The sequence below is a fragment of the Microtus pennsylvanicus genome, chromosome 6 (assembly GCF_037038515.1).
Source record: "Microtus pennsylvanicus isolate mMicPen1 chromosome 6, mMicPen1.hap1, whole genome shotgun sequence".
In the NCBI taxonomy this organism is placed as follows: Eukaryota; Metazoa; Chordata; class Mammalia; order Rodentia; family Cricetidae; genus Microtus; species Microtus pennsylvanicus.
The window spans coordinates 124,139,762-124,163,700 of record NC_134584.1 but is presented as its reverse complement, the minus strand read 5'-3'; the positions used below and the strand labels follow the sequence as shown (position 1 = coordinate 124,163,700).

General features: G+C 50.4%; 1 protein-coding gene across 1 annotated transcript; it reads left to right on the top strand.

Annotated features, from left to right (window-relative positions):
* The first annotated feature begins 9,454 nt into the window (after positions 1–9,454).
* Fam89a (family with sequence similarity 89 member A) lies at positions 9,455–23,388 on the top strand. Its single transcript, XM_075977669.1, has 2 exons — positions 9,455–9,741; positions 22,400–23,388. The coding sequence occupies exons 1-2, from the start codon at positions 9,472–9,474 to the stop codon at positions 22,658–22,660; spliced, it is 531 nt and encodes a 176-aa protein (XP_075833784.1). The 5' UTR covers positions 9,455–9,471; the 3' UTR covers positions 22,661–23,388.
* Positions 23,389–23,939: the final 551 nt, after the last annotated feature.

Here is a 23,939-nt window from a genome sequence, read left to right as displayed (position 1 = left end):
GGCCTGGCGAGCCTCTTCCATGCTGGGCACCCAGCTCAGAGCCTCCTGAGGGCCTGGCAAGCCCCCCTCCACTGAGCTACCCCCAGGTCATCCTGGTGTAATTCGTAGGATGTGAGAGCCTTGCTCTCTGCAGGTTGTGGAGGAGGGCAGCAGGGCCCATCAGTTCACTTCACAGTGTGGAACCTGTAGTATAGGATAGGCAGGCATAGAGGGACAAAGCAGGGAGGGAGCAGGGGGAAAACATCTCCTAGAGCCCTCCCCAGTCACCTACTTTTATCAGGAAAGCCCCCACCTCCCAAAGTTTCCAGAACCTTCCCAAAAAGCGAACACCGCCAGCTGGAGGCCAGGAATCAGCACGAGAACCTGTGGGGGACATTTCAGAGTCGAGCCACAGCAGAGGCTCAGGGACTCTGCTTTCCTCTACTCTCCTCTGAGTCTCCTCGGAACCCTTCAAGGCTTCCATTGCTATTTACAATGCAAGGGTTTCTTGGCTTCTTTGCACCCCGTGAGCAAGGCTAAGCAAAGGCAGTCCAGGCGAATTCCCCTGGGGACTGAGCCTGCCAGAATCTAGATGTTTCTGTAGTCAGGGTGTCTGGCTCCAGATCTGGTTTCCCGGCCATTAAATCTTGTGTCCTCAGACAGCCACAGCTTCACTTATGGGATGTGGATAATAGCATACACCCCGCCTCCTGAGTCATTACAGTGATGGCCAAACGAGATGGAAAGTGTCTCTTCAAAAGGGCGTCGAGAAAGAGTGCTTATCTGCCTGCAGACAGCCCATCTCTGCTGTCTTCTTCGTGTTATCTGTGACTGGCACTTTAAAAAAATAAATGTAATTTTAAAAATTAAAATGGCACGTATTTTAAAAGGAATGTGTGCAACAACAAACACATAGATGTCATCTATGAAGCTTCTTATAGCAGGGCCTGATGGCTCACACTTGCAGTCCTGAGCAATGGAGGCAGGAGATCACTACCACAAGGCTGAGGTCAACTTGGTCAACATAGCAAGTTCTAGATCAGCTAGGGAAACAGAGAGACAGCCTGTCTGTGAATAATTAATAAATACATGCATAAATAGAAATTTGTTTTATTTTGGTGTTAGGCCCAATGTTCTTAGTTTTTCTAATAAAATACAAAAATTTGTTAACTTTGTTTGTCCACCGGATGGCGTCAGAATGTCCAGCACACACTCTGGAGCACATGGGAAATAGTCAAGCTAGAGGCTCGGCATGAAGTTCAGTTGGTAAAGAGCTTGCCTAGCATGCAGGGAGCCTGGGTTTGATGCCTAGCTCGATGGTGCACAGCTGTAATTCCAATACTGGGGAGGCGGCGGCTGGAAGATCAAAAGCTCAAAGTCATCTTTGGCTGTGTAATGACTATGATGCTAGCTTGGGATACATGAGACTTGCAGAGAATGGGGGGGGGAGGGAGGTAAGAAAGGAAGAAAGCAGTCAGGCTGTGAATTCAGAAACAGAAAAAATAGAAACGAGACTTCTTGTGGACCTAAATGCCAAGCTACTTCCTGGAGACTTGATTCCCTTTTTGCAGCACGTGTCTTTGCACAAGGCCCCCTGGGTCCTGCTAAGAAGTGAGCCTAGTTTCTCCCCAGGTTCATGGAGCCCCAGGCTCCTCATCTTCTGGGTGAGATAAAATTCTCCTTGTAGCAGCCCTGAGAGCTTTCGGCTGCAGCCCCATGGTAATCCCCTGCCTGGCACCCTAGGTGGGAGCAGGCAGGTGTCTGGACTTCCCATGCTCTTCCAGGCCCTGGCTGCCAGCTCTGCAGATGACTCTCCCTGCGGGTGCAGCAGAGGTGCCTCCAAGCTCTGCCTGGACTTGGGGAGAGTCTCCAGGCAAAAAGTCTAACCAGTGGCTCTCAGGTCACAGTCTTAACATCTGTCATGTTGAAACCCATGCCCTCAGCCCCACTTAGCAGCAAGATCACAACAGAGATCCCTGTCTGCCCAACACCCCGAGGTATCTCCTGGATCTAAGAGCACCCCCACATCTGCGGATGGTGGACACCGAATGCAGGCATGCTCAGGTAGATTCTCATGCTGCTAACTAGGTCGGGCCTTATCGCCACTGAGGGACTGAATAGTAGTTCAGCTGGATTTGACGGCACCAGCCTTATCCTCCAGGGATGGCAGCCCTTTGTGATGACATCCAGAACTCATTCATTATCTACAGCGGCCACAGGAGAGATCATGGGAGCATGGGGAGAGAGAGAAGCCCCTGCCGGTGGAGAGCAATCACCGCCTCTCATCCGCTGAGAAGCAAGAATGCAGACACAATTAGCATTTCCTGTGAAGGGTGCTGTTTTAGTCACTGTTCTGTTGCTGTGAAGAGACACACAACCAAGGCAACTCTCAGATTTTTATTTTATGTTCATTGGTGTTTTACCTGCACGTATGTTTGTGTGAAGGTACCACATCCCTCGGAACTGGAGCTACAGACAGTCACAAGCCACCATGTGGGTGCTGGGAATTAAACCTGCGTCCTTTGGGAGAGCAGCCAGTGGTGCTCTTAACTGTTGAGCTATCTCTCCATTACCCAAGGCAACTCTTATAAAGGGAAGCATTTAATTGGAGGCTTACTTACAGTTTCAGAGGGTCAGTCCATGATCACCAGGGCAGGAAGCATGGCAGCAGGCAGGCATGACACTGAGAATTTACACCCTGATCTTCAGGAAGCAGGCAGAGAGGAGAGACCGAGACAGACGACACTGGACCTGGCATAAGCTTTTGAAACCTAAATGACCACTGCCAGAGCCACACCTCCCTATCCTTTCCAAACAGTTCCACTAACTGAAAACCAAATATTCAAACACACGAGCCTATGAGGGCCATTCTGGTCCAAACCACCACAGTTGCTGACACATTGTTAGTATTCCTTTCCTATGTGGCTATTTTGTGGTAGGGTAACAATAAGCCAGGTGTAAGACCTGAATGTATCAGACTTTGGGAAGAGCCTCCTTCCTCTCCTAGACATTTTTGGGAACTCTCAAACCAGACCGTTAATTCTGCTTATAGTAAAGACACTCCACTTTCCAGCACCACTTGCTCCGTCCAGACCTCATCAGTTGAAGTCCTGTCAGGTTCTGCTCAGGACCACCCTGCGGTCTCATTTAGGTTCCTTACCAACCGTTTGAAAACAATAGCTTCAAACTCACCAGCATTCTCTAGACAAAGATTATAGAGACAACAAAGGGAGACAGACTCTTCTTCGAGAAGTTGGCACCAGTATCTGGATGGGTCTCACTTTCTTCCGAAGTACCTTCCTTTCTTTCAATCCCTGTACTGAAAATCTATATCATAATCTCTTTCTAACAAATTCTAACCTCAAGGACAGTCTCTTCATCCCCATTCCCTTTCCCCCAATAAAAAAAAACCCTCTATGTGAGCCCCGTTGATGGTGTCTCTCTCTCTTACCCTGTGTTTTAAATTATAAGTGGGCCAGCAAGATGGCTCAGTGGGTAAAGGCACTTGCCACGGAGCCTGATCTGATTCTGATCTCTGGGACACACATAGTGAAAGGAGAGAACCATAAATTGTTGTCTGACTTACACACACACACACACACCATGGCACACACACACTCAATAAATGAAAATGTGATAAATTTTAGAAGATTAATTATTCATGGTCTTGGGATCTCCAGGACAAAGACAGGTAAGCCTTTACTTCAAGGATTATTTTGCTTGGTTGTTTTGTATTTTGTTTTGTTTTTAAGCTAGAGTCTCACTCTGTAGCCCAGGCTAGCCTCAAATTTGTGATCCTTCTCTCTCAGCCTCCTGTGTTACAAGTGCGCACCATCACACTTGACCTTAGGTTGTTACTTTAAAATTCTCTTTTAGTTTATAGTAAGCTTTCCCAGAGCGGGTTCATGCATTGCTAAGTTGTCTTAGTTAGGTCTCCTGCTAGTGTGAAGACACACCATTGACAAAGCAAGTAGGAGAGGAAAGGGTTTATTCCCTCACAGTGCCTTATAACAGTTCACCCTCCAAAGCAGTGAGGGCAGGAGCTCAAGCAGAGCAGGAACCTGGAGGCTGGAGCTGATGCAGAGGCCAGGGAGGGGCGCTGCTTACTGACTTGCTTCCCATAGCTTGCTCAGCCTGTTTTCTTACAGAACCCAGGACCACCACCCCAGGGTTGGCACCATCCACTGTGGACTAGGCCGTCACACATCAACCACTAGTTAAGAATATTTACTGCAAGCCGGGCGGTGGTGGCGCACGCCTGTAATCCCAGCACTTGGGAGGCAGAGACTGGCGGATCTCTGTGAGTTCGAGACCAGCCTGGTCTACCAAGGGAGTTCCAGGACAGGCTCCAAAGCCACAGAGAAACCCTGTCTCAAAAAAAAAAAAAAAAAAGAATAGTTACTGCAGGCTTGCCCACAGCTGAATCTTATGGAGGAATTTTCCCAACTGAGGCTCCCTGCTCTCTGATGACCCTAGCTTGCGTCAAGTTGACAGAACACAGCCCAGGATGTAGTTAACCAAACTTTGAAGGAGAAGAGTGGAAACGGTGGGGATTTGCCGAGTCACACAGGTCTTTGTTGTCACTGGGGATTGGCAGCAGAACCCAGTCTGACTAATCCACGGAACTGCACAGGGCACAGTTTCCTCTGTTTTGCCGTGTGGGATTCTGATGACTGTCTGAATAAATTCTGTCTAGTCTTCCAGTTCTATTCACAGCCCAGTTCTCTCAGTGTGCGGATTCCCAGCGGATGCTGGAAGCGTCCGTGAGCCTCCACTGTGAATGGGTGCTGGGAGTTTCATTCCCACCCCCCCATCCTTGCTTTCTGTTTAGGGAGCTTTGTCCCCACAACCTGGCAGGTGTTCATTGAAACTGTGGGTGAGGCTTGGAGGGGAACACCAAGCTTTCAGTTTCTGCAGAGTTGTGGACTGAACAAGATTTACCTAGTATCTGAAGTGTTTTTGGACAGTGAGTGAGTGGGTGAGGGACTTTTCAAAGGCTGGGTTTGTGTCAGGCAGGGCTCTCAACTCTCATTTAATCAGGACGTTAAAAGGCAAGTGTAAATAGTTGGAGTCTAGGGGTGATCCTCACACCTCTGAATGCAGCCTGTCCTAGGTACACTAAGCTCTGTAAATCTTGACCCCCCCCATTCACAACTTTGGCTCCTACATGAACCCAACTTGAGCTTATTAGCCAGCCCTCCTAACTAGAGATTGAACTCATTAAAAAAAAAAAAGCAGATGAGATGAAGATATATTTTGAGATTATCCAACAATCTTACGAATGCCACCAATATAAAAAGGTGTTAGGGAGATATCTGTACTCTTTATTTGGCGCCCACTCTGTATCTCGTACAGCACATTCAGCTAGACCCAGTCCCATCTCAGGCCCCAGCTGTGTCGTCTGGAGGGTTCGGTTTGGGGCGTCATTCTTCAGCCTTTGTCCACCATCGAGTCACGGCTGATACACTCAACAACAACAACAACAAAAAGTCAACAGATTGCTGTCACTGTGGAGCCCAGTTCCGGCACACGGTCCTGTCTGTCATTGACGACTTTGGAGGTACCGTGGCCGGGAATGCCCGCTCTCTTGGCTCTGTTTCAAGTACAAATGGGAATGGCTGGACACGCCTCAAGGAGGGAAGAGGAAATGCGACACAAAAATGCCCCTGCAGAGCGAGTGCCTCAGAGCTGCCGGTGATGCCGCCGTCACTGCCACCGAAAACGACCAATCCCTTCCTTCAGAGTTCAGGGTGTGAGAGCACCGTGGCAGCACTCACCATTAAGGGGCTGAGGCCAGAGGATTTGTATGTATTCAAGGCTATCCCGCGCCGTGTAGTGAGTTCTAGGTGGGCTTAATTACAGGGTAAGATCCTGTCTCAGAAAACAAGACAATAAGGGTTCAAATAGCTTTGCCCAATTAAGGCTCAATAAGGCAAATGAAAAATGGTGGAAATCACTATGGAGAACGCTAAAGATACACGTATTCGGCCTTTGTAGGTTTTGAAAGTTTGGGTGTAGACTCTTTTTCCGTTGTAAAACTTCCCTGGAGGCCAGGCGATGGTGGCGCACGCCTTTAATCCCAGCACTCGGGAGGCAGAGGTAGGCGGATCTCTGTGAGTTCGAGACCAGCCTGGTCTACAGAGCTAGTTCCAGGACAGGCTCCAAAGCCACAGAGAAACCCTGTCTCGAAAAACCAAAAAAAAAAAAAAACTTCCCTGGAAAGAGATTAAATTATAACTGGATTAAAGCTCACTGTTGTTCTGAATGTGAAGCATCCAACCAAACCTAACGTGGGCTTAAGCTTTGAAAGGAGCCAGCTCACAGTGAGGTGCAGGCGGAAGCCTGGAGCTGCCTGGTGCTTGTCAAATACAGCTGGAGCCTTCTTACACCTGCCTCCCCAGCAAGTGAGCATGAGCTGTTGGTGTCTAGAAGAGAGTGAGGAGGCAGAGAGATGACAGCTGTAGGGCTTCAGGTTATGTGACCTGGCATAAGTACACTGGGAGGTGTGTGCTCTGGCCGCACCGTGACAGAATGTCCACTCTGACAGCCGCCAAGGCGGACGGCTCTGGTGCTGGGCAGGACAGACGAACTGGTGAGAACAGCTAAGTTGTGGGGGGTGGAACCTCATGAATGGAATTAGTGTCCTCCCAAAAGAGGCTCCAGGGAGCACCCCTCCACCCTGAGAGGACACACAGAAGGCTGTCTGTGTGACACAGTGTGATGCATGGGCTCTCTGTGTGCCTTGATCTTGGAATCCCCAGCCTCAGAATCAGGAGCAGTTAACTTGGCTGTTAATAAATAACCAGGTCTGAAGTATTTGGTTAGTGTAGCTCCAGCAGACTGAGACGGGCATATCAGATAAAAGCAAAGGCCGCATATTCCAGAGTTCTCCCAAGTAGCCTTAATGCCCCTTGCCTTTGATAGACATGAACATTAAAAAGGAGAAGGCTGGGCTTCTGGTTCATTCGGGGAAAGGCTTGTCGCATTAGCATGGGGACCTGACTTTGGATTCCTCAGCACCCACGTAAAGACCTGTACTGGAAGGCATCCGTAAACCCAGCACTGGGAAGACAGAGGCAGAAGGACCCCTGGAGCTCGCTGGCCGTCAGTCTAGTTGATGGGCAGGCTCCAGGTTCAATGAGAAGACTTGTCTCTGAAAAGGTGGAGGTAAAAGTGTTCAATGGCAAGCCCAGCGACCTTAGTTTGACCCCTGGAATCCACACAGTGGCTTTCCTGAAAGATGTCCTCTGACCCAAAAGTGTGCACATGCACAAAAACAAAATAGAATACAGTGGAAGACACCTGACATTAACTCCCTGGCTTCTGCTACGCACATGCACACATACACACACATGCACACACACACACACACACACACACACACACACACACACACACGGGGCCTAATGGCGTAGTTCAGCAATGGAGCACCTCTCCAGCAGGTACAAGCAGTCTTTAATCCCTGGCATGGCTAAATAAATAAATAAATGAAGCAAGCAAGCACTGGCACTTCCCACGGGTGTCAAAATATTTGGTTGACTGTTGCATAATTGTGTCTGGTTTTTCCATGTAGTCCTTATCAGTGCTGAATTAATTCTGTAGCGATGTCTATTCATCTTGAGGCGTTATTTGCTGGCAGGGACTTGAATATGCTCACCACCTTGAGTACACACCAGAATGTAGGGTCTACCTTTAAATCCTGTGGCTGGCATTGACCAGGTTGTCCAGACACAAAGGGCCCTAGGCTGTTTCCTAACTCACTAAGGGATCCTTTTTCCCTCAGCATCCTCCTTCCTTGGAAAGAAGTACTTTAAGACGACTTCGGTGCCTCAGTTGCTTTGAAATGCTTCCCGTTGCTCTCTCAACTCCCCTGGCCATTCTGCTAGGTTTTCTACAGAGGCAGTAAGGCGGTGGGTGAAAAAGAATTCAGGTCGGGTTGTGAAAGGCAGGTCTAATGTTTTCCACCCCTCCCCTCCCTCTCCTTCCCTCCCAAGCCACATCAGACTCTCCATTGCTTAACAGGCAGATGATGAAAAACTGCCTAGGGTTTGGGAAGGTGGCTGAGACACGGAATGCCTGGGGAATTCTGGGCAGGTGGGTAGGTGGCCTCCAGGGTGCCCTCAGATCTCACTACCTAACTTGCAGCTTCTCATTGGCTGACTGGGTCTAACACCAACTTCCCAGATTGATTTTGGGGTGGCCTCCATGTACAGAGGCAGAAAGCCCCCAAAGATAGAGGGTGTCTTTATAGTAGGCATCTGGAGCCCCTGAAACATTACGGTCCTACTGGATTAACTCAGAATCATTCAGTCCCTTTATAATTAAACTCAGTAGCCATGGGCATTAAAGTTACGGATACTGACTCTCTGCAGTTGAGCAGAAATAGAATTTCCTCATCTTGAATCTGAGCTGATCTTTTGTTAAGGTTTAAGTCTTCCTGGAAGGGCAAAGCCTGTCTCTGACTCGTCTCTTTAAGGTGTAGTTTTACTTATTCTTGCTAAAGTTGGCAAAGAGTTCCCCGAGATTCAACATCTCTCTCTAACTCCTAGACACGAAGCTCTTCTTTTTTTTCCATTGAGTTATTTTAGTGTGTATGCTTGTGTACGTTTGTCGAGATGGTCAGATCACTTGCAGGAGTCGGTTCTCTCCTTCCACCAGGTGAAGCAGGGTCGTTTAGTCCTTGACATTTCTATTTAGAATTAGTCTAGTGTTCTTGGCTGGACTGAAAGACAAGTTCATTTCTTTAAGAGTGAACAAAGCGAAACGGGTGTTCTTGACTGCTGAAGTTCGGGAAACCTTGACATCCAGGAGGAGGCGAGCAAGCCCCTGTGAATGAGCACTGTGTGCGGTTCTGGCTGCCGCCAGCACTCCCAGTCGTCACGCCCACGCTGGGGCACAGGGAGTCCGGGGTTCGGTGCTGAAACTGGGCCCTTCGGTTCATAGATGCGGTTTCAGTGGCTGGTCAGAGTTAAGCCGGCGAGGTCAGACCGGGCCATCCAGGAGCATGGACAGGGAGGAGAGCAGGAGCCTGAGGGAAAACCGCTAGGGATTGGGGTGCAGAATGGGTGGTCGGGGCAGAGCTGGTCGGGTGGGCCTGGCGTTGAAAATGAGGTTCAGAGGGGAGGGGAGGTGACCCGCTGGAGGTGGGGTGCACGGGGCTGGAGTAGGACTGGTGGAGACTCCTGGAGAAGTGGTGAAGAAGGGGGAACTGACTGCATGAGGGGGTTGGTTCACAGAGCTGAGACTTAAGGTGACCTGGGGGGGGGTGGTCTGGGACGCAGATGGGTGGGAATAGAGCTGGAGGCCAGCGGGCCTTCAGGGCGCCACCTCACAGCAGCAGGGAGCAGAAGAGGGGGGCGGGACCCGAGGAGGGGCGGAGACCAGGGGGCCGGGCAGCGGGCGGGACTCGGGCGGGCGGGAAGTGGGTGGGGACCCGCGGGGCTCCCGGGACTTCGGCTGAGCTGCGCGCGCCTGTGTCCGCGCGGCAGCGAGATGAGCGGGGCAGGGTCTGCGGGCACGGCCGGGGGGCTGAGGGTAGAGGGGCTGCCACCGCTACCCAAAAGCCTGAGCGGGCTGCTGCACTCGGCGGCGGGAGGCGCGGCGGGCGGCTGGCGACACCTGGAGCGGCTGTACGCGCAGAAGTCGCGCATCCAGGACGAGCTGAGCAGAGGGGGCGCGGGCGGCGGCGGGGCGCGGGCTGCGGGGACTCGGACCAAGCCCCCCAACCTGGACGCCGCGCTGGCGCTGTTGCGCAAGGAGATGGTAAGGACCAGGCGCCTGGGTCCCGTCGGGGAACGGTCCCTTCTGGTCCCTGGAAACCCTTGCTTCCCTCTCGGACTTCCCTCGGCTGGGCATCCACGCGCAGGGCAGCCTTAGATGCTGGGGTTCTCCTGGGCCAGGCCAGGGCGCGGCATGGTCTGCCTGCCTGGTCCCAGGAGGAACAGGCTTCCTGCGAGCCTGCGGGTCGGTGTGGACAACAGATGGATGGCCGGGCCCCTCCCCGGCTGCCCGCCAGGAATCCGATTACCGGCACGGAAGCCGTGCTCCGGCCGGGTGAAGTCCTTACGTCTGGTCTCAAACAATGGGGTTTAGTTTTTCTCCGTCCTGAGAAGTGCAGTAGGTGTTCCTGGACCAGGACGCGCGATTCAGGGTGACGCCAGGACAGGGATTTGGGCCGCAGGGAGCCCTGTCCCAGCTTGCTTCCTGTGGCAGGCCAGGTAGGGTGGGACAGAGGCATCCACTCAAGACTCTGCCCTCTTAACTTTCTGCGAGTCCAAGATTCACGGGGCCAGGTAAACACTAAAGAAATCTAAGAAAACTTTTTATTCTAAGAGTAAGTTTGCCGAAGTAAGCTAGAGGAGTCGACTCCTTCAATGTCTAGTGCATTTGACATATGGTTTAGAAAATTCCTCTTCTGCCTTCTTCTTAAAGGAGCATAATCTGCCTTGCATACTAAGACAGTTGAATCCACTGAATTCTTTTGGGTTTTCGAAACAAGGTTCCTCTGTGTAGTTTTGCCTGTCCTGGAACTCACTCGGTAGACCAGGCTGGCCTTGGACTCACAAGGTTCGGCCTGTCTCTGCCTCCTAAATGCTGGGATTAAAGGCGTGCACCATCACCGCCTGGCCACTAGACAATCTTAACACTTTTTCACCACAGAAATGATGTCTAATTCTCCCTGAAAAGATTTCCCTGATTTCTTACGGAGCTTCAGAGTTCCAGACTACCCACTTTTCTTTATTAATAACCACTATCCCAAGTCTACCACGTCCGTCAAATTGCATTTGATTAGACACACCCATACCTAGTGTGTTTACGACCTGAACTTGGACATAATGTGAACCTCTGGGTGAAATAAGAAGACTGGCCCCCAGGTGTTTGGGTTTTTTTGTTTGTTATTTTTCTTGCATAAGATGCAGGGCGCAGGGTGTCTCCTGGCTGTGAGGCTGTGCTCTAGAAACACTCTGGGGAAGCTTGGGAGCCCGGCTGCATTCCTGAAGGGATTTCCCAGGTCCCTCCTGGTGTGACTAAGGTACAGAACCTTATAATTATGCCTTGGGCGGGAGCTCCGAAGCTCAACTGTAGGAAATGAGCGGCTGTCGGTCTGCCTGACATCAGTGTTAAAGGTAGGGTTTGGCTGCAGGCCCTGACAGGCCCTCTCAGGAACCCATCCCAGGATTTTCAGTCTGTCTTGGAGGTCAAGAGACTTACTGACCTGGGGGAACACTGAGGGTTCTGCGACAACTCATGTCTTGCTTGACAAGAATGGGCTTTCATTCCAGAGCCTTCTGCAGAATGTCTGTGTTGATCTATTTGATTTGAAGGCCTGAGGTCAAATCCGTGGTGGGGATATAATTCCTTGTCAGGGAAGACTGAATAATGCCTGAGGGAAAAAGCCCTGTATGAGCATAGAAAGAAGTGTCCCCCCGGATTGAGCATACAAAGAGGGAGGTCCTCCGGATTGAGGAGAACTTCTTTTGGGGCTGCAGAGTCAGAGGTGTGAAGGCCTCAAGTGAGCAGAAAGGAGAGCAGTGAGCCTCCAGCTTGACTGACAGGAGTTTGAACAGGAGACAATTAGGAGGGTGGCCCTGTGGCTACCGGAAGCCTGGGTCACAGACAGGTCATCAGCAGGACTGGGGACTTTGAGATGAGCAACAGGTACTGGAGGCTCCTGGAAAATGCCCTAGGTGCACCCGGGAGGGATGGGTAGAGTGGAGGCCAGTTTATTGGCAACAAAACCCCCTAAATCACAAGACTGATTGTGATTGTGAGGACCCAATGGCTAATGGGTCCTCAGAGCTGATAAGGAAAAAGTGAATCAGACATGACCCAGGGTTTTTGTTTGTTTACTAATGGAGTATTTTGAAAGACAGCAATTAAAAACCACAGCCCTAAAGCTGGGCCTAATTGCTCTGACAAAAGCAAGGTAAGGGGGCATTTATCGCCGCTCCTTGTTCCAGGGTACAGTTCCTGGCGGTGAGGAAAGCATGCTGGCAGGGACATGGGGCAGCTGGTGGCATTAGTCTGACTCAGGATGCAAAGAGCTGAGTGCTGGTCCTCTGCTTGGTTTCCTCTTTTCTCTCCAGCAGGGGATCCAGGGCAATGGCGAAATACTACTACACGTGGGTAGGATGGGTCTTCCCAGTTAATTAACTAACCCCAATTAACCCAGTCTAGATACTCCCTCAGAAGTTCCCAGACGTTTATCTCCTAGGTGGTTCAAGACCCTGTTGACAGTTGGTTTTAATTATTCCAAGGTCCCGTGTTCCAGTTCAACACTGAGCAAATCTCCCAATATCACAGTCTAGCACACAGAGAGATCACTGCTAATAGTTTGATATGTGCAAATATTCTGAGTGCATGCAAATATTCTTGTTGCATGTGTACCCTGATGTGGTAGGGTGCACCCGTGCTCTCTCTCACCAGGAGGGAAGCTGAGGAAGGAGGATTATAAACTTGAGGGCAGCCTTGGCTACACAAGACCCTATCTTAAAAAACAAACAAAAGACAAGTGCTTTCTGCACATTGTCTAAATCTTTGTGTTTTAGTTTCCTCTCTGTGGCTGGGATAAAACACCCTCAAAAAGCAATTTAGGGAAGAATTTATTCATCTTGCAGTTCCAAGTCACAGCCTGTCGTTTTGGGATGTCAAAGCCATAAGCACCTAAAGCAGTTAGTTAGATCCATAGTTTCAAGCAGGGAGACTGAGGGAATCGGTGTTTGTTCGTGTTCAGCCCCTCTCCTCTGTACTTAACACAGTTCAGGATCCCCTGCCTAGGGAATGGTGTCTGCCCGCAGTGGGCTGGGTGTTATGTGTTAGTTCCCACAGCAATTAGCATTCAAGGCGATTCTCCATCAGGTCAACCTAATCTAGACAGATTTGAGACTTTCTTCTCAGGGGTTCTAGGTAGTGTCATATTGATAACTTGAACCAACCCTCACACCTTGTAAATTTTTCATGGGAGAGGCACTCTACATATGTTTTTATATTATTTTTTTCCTCTTCCTCCTTCTCAATCTTTTCTGTATTGTTTTGTTTTTCAAGACAGGGTTTCCCTGAATAACAACAGTGCTGGCTGTTTTGGAATTAGCACTGTAGACCAGGCTGGCCTCGAATTCACAGAGATCCACCTGCCTCCACCTCCCGAGTGCTGGGATTAAAGGACTGCGCCATCACTGCCCTTGGCTGGCCTGGAACTCAGAGAAATCTACCTGCCTCTGCCTTCTGAGTGCTGGTCTTAAAGACATTCACCACTATGCCCAGCTTATTTTCTTTGTTTATTTTTTTTAAGTCTCTTTAGACTTATTTTTACTACTTTTAATTGAATGCATGAGTGTATGTATGCTTGAGACACGAGTGCAAGTCCCTGGGAGGCCAGAAGGAGCTGGGTTTCCAGGTGGACTGAGCTATCTGGCCCGGTGCTGGGAGCCAGGACAGTCTGGGTTGTTGATCTCTGCGTCGTCTCTCTAGGTCCTAATTATATTTTCAAAATCAGCTGCTAAGAGTTGAACTCCCACGAGTTAAACCCTTGCTGGGTCTCTTGGGCTCCGCAGCTCTGTCTGATCATTGCCCCATATGATCTGTACACGCATGCACACGAACCATGCACACCTGCTTCACCATGTACTCTGCAGTTTGGGAGGGTGTGTGCTGAAAGCATGTTTTTTTTTTTTTTAAAAATATTTATTTATTTATTATGTATACAATATTCTTTCTGCGTGTATGTCTGAAGGCCAGAAGAGGGCACCAGACCTCATTACAGATGGTTGTGAGCCACCATGTGGTTGCTGGGAATTGAACTCAGGACCTTTGGAAGAGCAGGCAATGCTCTTAACCGCTGAGCCATCTCTCCAGCCCCTGAAAGCATGTTTTGATCACTGCATTGTTGGGTCTTCAGGGAATGCATGTGGCAGTGCTGTGTCATTTTGAACCATGCTAAGGGCTTGAAAGAAAGTTTCTCACAGCCTTTTGGGTGTTAGAGGATTTGCTTTGGAGGGTTCATGACATTCCATCAGTAGAGGAGGGTGCCAAACTGTTCAGATGCAGAGTCGGAGGCTGGCAGAGAGCTGGTTGGAATGGAGGGTGCAAGTTTCATTTCAAAGGAGGGACACTAATAAGAGTCAGGGGCATTGTTACACAGACTGGAGAGGGCAGGAGCCCTGTGTGGGCAGAGGCTCAGTCCCTAGCTGGTTATCACTGTGCTCAGTCCCTAGCTGGTTATCACTGTGCTCAGACCCTAGCTGATTATCACTGTGTTCAGACCCTAGCTGGTTATCACTGTGTTCAGACCCTAGCTGGTTATCACTGTGCTCAGACCCTAGCTGGTTATCACTGTGCTCAGACCCTAGCTGGTTATCACTGTGTTCAGACCCTAGCTGGTTATCACTGTGCTCAGACCCTAGCTGGTTATCATTGTGTTCAGACCCTAGCTGGTTATCACTGTGTTCAGACCCTAGCTGGTTATCACTGTGTTCAGACCCTAGCTGGTTATCACTGTGTTCAGACCCTAGCTGGTTATTACTCTGCTCTCCTCAGAGTTGCGGCTTCAAGGCATGTTACTTCCTGTTCTAGTAACCCCACGTCTGTGAGGTTTTGTCACTCTGAGTCCCTGTAGCCTCCAGGAAAGAGTCCATTTTGAAAGATCCAAAGGTCACGGCCAGTGCTATTGACTGTAAAAGCAATCATTAAAAACAAATCAAAACAAAAAACCATTTTGTGTATTGAGGTTTTTATGAGACTGTCTTACCATATAGCCCTGCCTGGCCTAGAACTCTCTTTTAACAGTATTTATTTATTTAGATTATTATTTTTGAGATGGGATCCGATAGCCCAGGTTCACTTTGAACTACACAGCTAAGGCTGACCTTGACTCTTGATCCTCTTATTGTAGGCACGAACCACCTTAGATTGTTTATTTGCTTTTTTTTTGAGACCAAGTCTTACTATGTAGGCCAGCCTGACTGAGACTGTGCGTCTCTGCCTCCCAGATGCTAGGATTACAGGCGCGCACCACGGTGATGCCCAGCCTGAAAAGGTCTTTTTAAAGCATTCATTACAGGGCTGGAAAGATGCTCCCTGGGCACAAAGCGCTTGCTGTGCGAGCTTGAGGACTTGAGTTTGGATCCCCCGAAGGCACAGAAGAGCCAGGCATGGCAGCGGGAACCTGTAATGCCAGCTCCAGGGCTAGGGACAAAGGAACCTCAGAGACTCGCTGGCCGGCCTGTCCAACGCGGTCAGCTCCAGGTTCAATGGGAGACTGTCTCAGAAAACAAGCTAGGGACGACACTGAGGAGACATTGATGTTGACCTCTGCCCACAGGCACACACGCGCACACACACAGAGTTTGTTATGTTCTCAACAGAATGGTGGGGTCACACACTGTTCCCCGAGTGAGCACTGTAAAACGCTGCGGAGGGCAAACGGGAAAGCAGGAGATTCCAGTGGATACTGGGTGTCCCAGACCGCTGGACTATGACCTATTTTCCTATCTGTGGAGCACCTCAGGCTCATGCTCACAGACTGAACGCCCGAGTGCTTCATCGGCTGCTCCTGCCTCTTCCCCACTGAGTTAAGGCTCCCATCTGGCTTTCTGCACACTGGGTGGGGTCTCTTCATCTTGGAGGACTCCTAGGAGCAGCGGCCTAGGCAGTCACTGCTGCATCTCAAGGATGCTGGTGCCTCCCACACTCACCGCTTTGTTCTGGGCCTTGGTCCCTGCCTTACCATGGCTCTTTTACCGCTGGGTAGGAGGTGTCTGAGAGACAGCCACGGGCCTGTCGCAGATCACCCCAGCTAGCTGCAGCTGGGAGCTTTGAGGATTCGCTCTCGAAGTGGCCACGGAAGCTCCCTGTGGACTCCAGACCTTCCATGGTCCTGTGACAGAAACCGCATAGGCAAGCTGAGCAGGAAGTCAGCCAGTCAGATATGTGCCCGATGCCAGTGCTAGCTGAGCCCTCAGACACCGTTGCCTCCCTCCCGCTAGTTTCCATAAAGGTCACTCATTGCTTCATTGCTTCCTGTGCTGGTCCCTGTCCTGCAGACGTGTGACACTGGGACGCTTGTTCTCAGGTCTCAGGAGACAAACACCCAGGCCTGCCTTCCAGGGCAACAGAAACTCTCCGAGTCTTGTTCATTTTATTATTATTTGTTCACATTTAAGTCTGTGCATGTGTGTACATATGTGTCACGTGTAAACGTGTCTTGTTGTCCCTGTGGAGGTCGAAGGACACTTTGCAAGGGTCAGTTCTCTCCCCTTCTACCCTATGGGTCCCAGGGATCTAACTCAGGTCACCAGGCTCAGCAAGAAACACCCTTCCTCACCGAGCCATCTGGCCAGCCCAACCCTGTGCCTTTTATTTGCTCTGTTATTTCACTTCTCTGGCTCCGAGAGCCACAGCTGCCTGGTCTTGTATATATATGCATATATATTCTGAGTCTTGTATATGGGATGAGAAGACCTCTTCCCTGTGACCAGAGCTCCATAGTATGGGGTAATCTATGGGAAACCGGGTCTGTTCCAGCCAGGAGCAAGTAGACAGAAGATGACTAAGGACCATACTGAAGGGAAACTGTGGCGAGAAACTGTGTAAGCCAGGCCTAGTGACTCATACCTGTAACCTCATCGCCCTGGAAGCTGAGGCAGGAGTGTCACTGTGAGTTTGAAGCTAGTGATAGAGGCCAGGAAACACCATCTAGGACACACTGCTGTGCTCAACATCCTTTGTAACTGCTCATTTAAAAACGATTGTGCTGGACCTAAAAGATTAGCGGAGACTTGACCGAAGGATGGTGCTGGGGCCTCCCCTGCCTGCCTGGCATAGGCTGGTGCCCTTCGTTTTGGGGTCAGTTTCACAGTACCCATGGAATTGAGTCTGGACCTGCTCTTTGGCCCTGTAACTTCATTTCCTTAGAAACCCTAAAACACCGTTTTTGCAAAACACCCAGGAAAATTATGGTGCTCTTTTGTTCGTGAGAGTGGGGGACACTGCACGTGGGTCTACGTGGAGGTTAGAGGACGGCCTTGGGGTTGTTCCTCAAGTGGCATCCACTGTTTTTGTTCCTGACACAGGGTCTCTCACTGAAGAGGTTAGGCTGGCTGTCCCAGGGGTCCTCCTTTCTCTGTCTCTCTGGGATTGTGTACTGACTCCGTATCACACCAGCTTTGGGCACACGGGTTCTTTGCAGGTCTTTCTGCTTACAGAGAGATGACTCTTAGGAGTTATCCTCTCAGCCGTGCGCACTGGTTTGAAAGCACGAGGGGGACCTAGGACGTTGGCAGTGTGACGGCCGGGTCGCCATGTCCTGACCTGCTTAATAGTTCTGCAGGCCTGGGACTCGACACTGACTGAGCTCTCTTAGCCTGACTCACGGCCGCTTTAACCCGACTTCAGACGTGAGGCCTGAGGTTGGGTGTGATGGAACTGATTTGTGGGTCTGCCACCTCACCCCACCCAACCCTTAACGCCACCTGAGCCTTCTCCCTAAGTTGTCTTTTCCAGAAACGCGTCTTACAGATAGAGCCACACACGGGAATAGCAATTCTCCTACCCGGGTGGATGATAGTTTTGTTTGTTTTCCAGCTGAATATTTTGTTGTTTAGTTTTTCAAGACAGGGTTTGGCTGTGTGATAGCCTTAGTTGTCCTGGAATTTGCTTTGTAAACCAGTCTGGCCTTGAACTTAAAGATGTGCTTGCTCCTGCCCACCCTACCCCAACACCCTTGCTGGGATTAAAGGTGTGCCCACCACTCCCGGCCTTCGGCCTTCAGTTGAATCTTACCTAGGCTGACTTGTGAGTCCTGACCCTCTTGCCTCAGCCTCCTGAGTAGTTAGAATTACAGGTGCATACCACTGCAGCCAGCTGTGGCGGGAGTGTGGGGGTGTGTGTTTGTTTGCTTGGTTTTGTTTGTTTTTGTTTTAAACAAATATTTATTTTGGGTTGGGTGTGGTGGTACCTGTCTTTAATCCCAGAATTTGGGGGCAGAGGCAGATGGATCAGAGTTTGAGGCCAGCCCCACCTACATAGCAAGTTTCAGGACGTAGAGAAACCTTGTTTCAAAAAATAAAACAAACAAATAAACAAATATTTATTTATATAAGTTTCTCACTGAACTTGGAGCTTGCTAATTTTGGCAAGACAAGCTGCCTCAGGCATCCTCCTACCCAGCTGGGATTTCAGGTGTGCACCTCCACACCTGGCTTTTACTTGAGTTTTGGGGATAGAACTCAGGTCAGCATGTTATGAGACAAGCTCCTTATTGACTGAGCCATCTCCTCGGCCCTTGCACAATAATATCTCTCTCTCTCTCTCTCTCTCTCTCTCTCTCTCTCTCTCCCTCCCTCCCTCCCTTCCTCCCTTTTCTTCCTTTCTTCTTTCTTTCTTTCCTTCCTTCCTTCTTTTCTTTTTCTTTTCTTTCTTTCTTTTTTTTAAGAGATAGGGTTTCTCTGTGTAATAGCTCTGGCTGTCCTGGAACTCACTCTGTAGACAGGCTGACCTCAAACTCACAGAGACTGGCTTGCCTCTGCCTCCTGAGTGCTGGGATTAAAGGTGAGCACCACCACCACCCAGCACTCAATAATTTTTAAACCTGACCAGGGACAGTGGGCATCATCTCCTAGAGGTTTGTGTGATGCGCACAGGACTGGACTCCCCCAGCACCCACCCCCTTATTGCTTGCTTTTCTCCTCCTCCTGTCTGGGAATAAGAACATTTCCCTGGGTGTTTGTTTTGCTTTGACTCTTCTTGGTTTTTTTTTTTTTTTGTCTGATTTTGAACCTTGAATGAGAAATAATTTATACTGTGGAGGTTAGGAAGACTGTTCTTGCAACACCATTGGGTGGAGGTTGGGGTCCCACTGGCATAACGAGATAAGCTTATTAAGATAAGGGACTTATTCCTAAAATGTCTAATATTTTTTTGAGACAGGGTCTCATGTATCTCCTGTTGGAACTCACTCTGTAGACCGTGCTGGCCTTGTACTCATAGAGATCCTCCTGCCTCTGCCTCCTTAGTGCTAGGATCAAAGGTGTGTGCCGTTTTTAATTAAGTTCAATTTTACCAATATAGTGCAGTGTCTGGAGCCTGATGCTGGGGGGATACCTGCTAGCTCAGAAAGAAGCCAGCTGACCATCGTGCCTGGCTGTGTGTGGCTTTTCTAAGTGTGGTTGGGGATCCAGATTGAGGTCGTGTTTGCTTAGCAAGCACTTTACAGACTGAGCCGTCTCCCCGGCCCCAACTTTCCTCTGTAGGGCTCCTCTGAGCAGAGGGTGGTGGTGAGTCCCTGTCGTTCCAGCACTTGGGAGGCAGAAACAAGAGGGTCAGGAGTTCAAGGTTATCTCCTGTTGTAAAGTGAGTTGGGTCAGCCTGGGCACCAAGGGAACCAGTCTAAGGAAAGAAAAGCTTCCTGGACTCTAAGCCCCTCCCCTACCACAGGCTCGAGGAGTTTCTGGGACTTTAGTGACCCTCAACCCAGCAGGGAGCCACCACCCTGTCGGAGACTATTTCTGCAACTGAGCCTATCGTTAAGTTCCCCTAGGGCAATGGTGAGAACCACTTCCTAATCCTGTGACCCTTTAATACAGTTCCTCTTGTCATGGTGACCCCCAACCATAAAAATTTCTCTTTTTTTGCCGCTTCATAACTGTCATTGTCTGATATGCAACCCCCGGAGGGTTACACATCACAGGCTGGGAGCTGCTGCCCAGGGAAAGGAAGCAGATTCTGGTAGGAAGGATGTGCTGGGCCCACCTGGCAGCCGGAGGGTGAGGAGAGAGCCTGGCAGAGAGGAAGGCAGCCTGGGCAGAGGATAAGCTGTTTACAGTGACTGAGCTGGCCCTTGTGGTGTCTTGTAAGTCACAATAAAGGATGGGAGATCACAGGGGCTGAGGTGACTATGGTTTGTTTAAATGAGCCTAAAGTTTTCAAGATGTCTCCAGAAGAAGGCTGTCATTTCTAAGTCCTGCAGTGTTGTCCTTCAGGGACAAGCAAGTGGGGCAAGAGATGACAGGTGACAGGTGTTTGGGGCTTGCTTATGGGTAAGGACGGGGACAATTCCTTAACACTTTGGTTCCAGAAGGGCAAGCTACTCTTGCACATGGGTGACTTCATTATGTCCTGTAATTCAGTCCTGGGGCATGCTCGCCTCCTTGTCCCTCTGCAGACCCCTAAGCGAAGAGCTGCTGGAGGAGCCCAGGCTAGCCCATTGTGCTCCTCTCTAGCTGATGACGTGGCAGGAGCCATGCAGGTGTGCTGTGAGCACACAGCACTGCCTGTCCAGCCAGGGCCTCTGGGACACCTGAGGGTTGTAGGGACGGTTCCCACTCTAATGTGACCCTACACCAGGACAGGTCTTTGTGTTCATTCAGCTAGAACCGCCTATGCTGAAGAGCACCTGCCGTGGCTAGAATGTCAGTGCCTCTCACCTCGTAAGGGAAATGCTGCCTAGTGGAGGAAGTGGGCCTCGTGCCTGGAGCAGCTGCCGCGAGGGGCTGAGCAGGTGTGATCATCTACCTCCCTGTCGAGGTGTAATCCGCCTGTGCACTGGGCACATGTTTGGCTGTGTAACAGGCGTATCTCTAGGTGGGTCAGTTGTTTCTAGGCCACTGTCACACCCAGTGACAGGGCAGCTCTGTGAATCATCCCTGTGTGACAGTGCAGGCAGCTCTGTTCAGAGTCTCCACTCACCACCTGGCGCAGGGCATGTCCGTGGGAATCCAGGAAGATTTCGCTTGGAAAACCTGGCATCATGAGTCTTGGTGTCATGGGGTCATGACCTTGTCATCCAACAGAGTTTGAAAGCCCCATGGTGCTGAGGCGTTTCTCTCACCATGGGCTGACCCATGGGACCCCAGAAAGTGAACATTACCCTTTGCTCAGAGCTCATTGGGTCTTTCTGTGGTCTGTTCTCGACATGAAAAGCAGATTCCAGTGTCTTTGACGTGATGTGAAGAGTGGCTGGGTAGGAGGCGTGCCAGATGAGCCTCTTAGATATTTTAAGCAAACACAGGTTTGAGTTTAGCAGGTGTGGCTTTATCAGAGTTAAATCTGGGAGCAGACAGACATATCTGAGTACTTAGTCAGAACTCCAGTCGAGCCGTGGAGGTTATGTTAATATCTGTGATAGAATCGTGGACTGTAGGAACCATGCGGAGGAAGGATTTGGCTAGACCATCCCGATGAAAACAGCCAACAGGCTAGGCTGCTTTGTCTTCTGGTGCTATCACTATGTAGCTCAGGCTGGCCTCAAACTCACGATCCTCCTGCCTCAGCTTCCCAAGTGCTGGGATGTCAGTCATGCTTTGTCACACCGAAACTGACAGCTCTTTGGGGGCCACAGGATGTGCTCTGCCTTCAGATACCTAAAGTGGGGTTGAGAGTGACATCGGGTCTGTTTGCAGGAGGGAGGTCACACCTAGTGTGGAGGGCTCTGCAGGATGGACACCTGAGAGGTCGTGACTTTGTGTCCCAGAGAGAGCGTTGGCGAGCTGCCCTCCTTGAGCCTGAGGTTAGCATCCCTAGTCTGGTCCTACAGGACTTTTTCTTTTCCTGGACCAGTTTGATGGTAGCTTTCATCTTGTCTGACACTGGTCTTGGCCTGTTAAAGGTTCAGGTGTGCAGGTTCCCCTGCAGTTCTAACCATCATCCTCTTCCTGGGTTTAGGATCGATGGGACCCATGCGTTTCCAGACCTGGCTGCTTCTTGTCACAGGGCAGGCAGTAAGGAGAGAGGAAGGCAAAAATGGACAACAGATACATGACATTCCCACACATTCCTTGTCCCCTGCCACTAATTTCTGTGAAGTTTCCAGAAGGCTGATATAAGGCTGTATCTTCAGGTTTTTCATAGTTCATCGTAGTGGGGAAAGGATCACACTAGCTCTGTCTAGAAGAGAGAGCATCTGAACTCACCAGGCCTGGAAAACCCTGAGGCAGAGGAGATTGCTACAGGGGCAGCATGTCACACTGACCAGTGAGATCCTGTCCCTGGCCAGGGGGAATCCATTGCCTGACAACAACCAAGTGGGGTCTGGCCAGGGTTGCCAGGAAGTCATGTGTGGGTCTTCTCTGAGTGTGGCTGTGGGGAGCAGTAATGTCTCTGGGACTTGGTGTGCACAATGAGCCAGCGGAGGTGCCCAGAACACGCACTGCTGTTGCTCCGCTGGGTGTGTCTGTAGCCCGGAGCAAATTCAGGCTGGGCTCACTGCTGCCAGGTATGGCCTCCCTCACTCAGGTCTGAGGTATGGCGCGGCCAGTGAAGGACGTGTCTGCCTGGACTGGAGCTCTGCGGCATCCCACTGGTGCTGCCTTTAGCCTTTCTGAGGGTAGGAATGGCTAGCTAACCTAGAAAGATTTCTACTTGGCTGTTCAACTACAATTAAATCTCAGCACTGACTTGGTTTTTGCCTCCTCTCCTTTCCGTTAAGGTTGGCCTGCGACAGCTGGACATGTCCTTGCTCTGCCAACTGTACAGTCTCTATGAGTCCATTCAGGAGTACAAGGGAGCGTGCCAGGCAGCATCCAGCCTGGACTGCACCTATGCTCTGGAGAACGGCTTCTTCGATGACGACGAGGACTTCCAGGAGCAGGGCTCGCTCCGAGAAGGCCAGGGCCGAGGCCCTCCCCGGGACTTGTCACTGCCTGTGAGCCACCTCTCCAGCAGCGACTGGATTCTGGAGTCTCTTTAGCACCCCTGGAGTTCATCAACACAGACAGACGGGCAGCATCTGTTTCTCTTCTTGCAAGAAAGCATGTTAGCCTCTCCAGGGTGGATGGTTCATGGGCACGTGGGGACCGGTGCCTCCAGTCTAACTTGTGGATAAGGAGTTTGTTGACAAGTGGGACAGCCTGCTCAGTTGGCTGCAGGGTCTCCCTGGTGACCTAGAGGCCTGGTAGCATATCCCTGGCATCCTGAGTGGCACCTGCCGGAGGCTGTGACAGAAGGGTTCCGTGTGGAAAGCCTTCATGGGCCTTCTGGGGGAGCTTGCTCTCAGCCAGCTTCTTTGTAGGTGGCAGACGTGCTGTACCCTCTTTGTTTAAGAATGCTGCGCTGGTGTGTGAGATGTGGAAACCATTTCCCCGCCCAGAGTCCCCAGGGTGGTCTGCATCTTTTCTTGCTGTCACTGAGCTGTTAGCTTCTTTGCTCAGATTTCTTTGAAAGTTGCGTCACTGAGTCGTGAGAACTTTCTGGAAGGAGGAAATATTCTGCCACTCTGGTCAGCCACTTTTCTGCAACTACCAAAACTGACATCCGGCAAAGGTAAAGGGGAAAACTTGAACGAATACACCCTGAATGGAGAGAGAAAACCTGGGACACCATGAGTGACGGTTGACAGCTCCGGACTGCAGACTGCCGTGGGAAAGCAGTCCTTCCAAGCCTTAATCTATTTATTAAAACTCTTTCACGAGAGCGTCACACTGTCGGTTAAACATGGATAGAGTGCACAAGTGTCTCTTGCCGTGTGTCGTTTTGTTCGGTGTCTGGGGATGTGGCTCAGTGGGTCCGGTGAGCCCCTAGCATGTATGAGGCCTGGGATTTGACCTTAGTATCGTGTCAGCTGGGCATGGTGGTATGTGCCTGTAACCCCAGGACTGAGGTGGAGGCAGGAGGATTAGAAATTCAAGGTCATCCTTGGCAACACAGAGAGTTCAGGGCCACTTTGGTCTACCCTTTCTCAAACAGAACAAAAATCATATTCTGAGTTCACAACCTGCAATGAGTCCAATACAACACATATTGAAAGAAAGTGAAGACTTTTTTGGCCATTAAGTGAATTTTAGGAGGTAGATTTATTTCTCTGCTAAGCTTGGACAGTTGTCTCATTGGTACTGGACCACATTTACACCAAGATTTCACCTGGTTTATCAGAGCACACCAGGTTCCTTCCTCCTCTTTTGGTGAGAAGTCTGCTCACCAGTGCCCTCTGCAGTCCAGCAAGGGAAGTGCAATTTAACAAGTGAGTTAAC

Excerpts from the sequence above, each read along its gene's own strand:
- Fam89a (XM_075977669.1), top strand. The coding sequence starts at position 9,472 with ATGAGCGGGGCAGGGTCTGCGGGCACGGCCGGGGGGCTGAGGGTAGAG. Across the intron at positions 9,742-22,399 it reads CGCTGTTGCGCAAGGAGATG|GTTGGCCTGCGACAGCTGGA; the intron begins GTAAGGACCAGG and ends CTTTCCGTTAAG.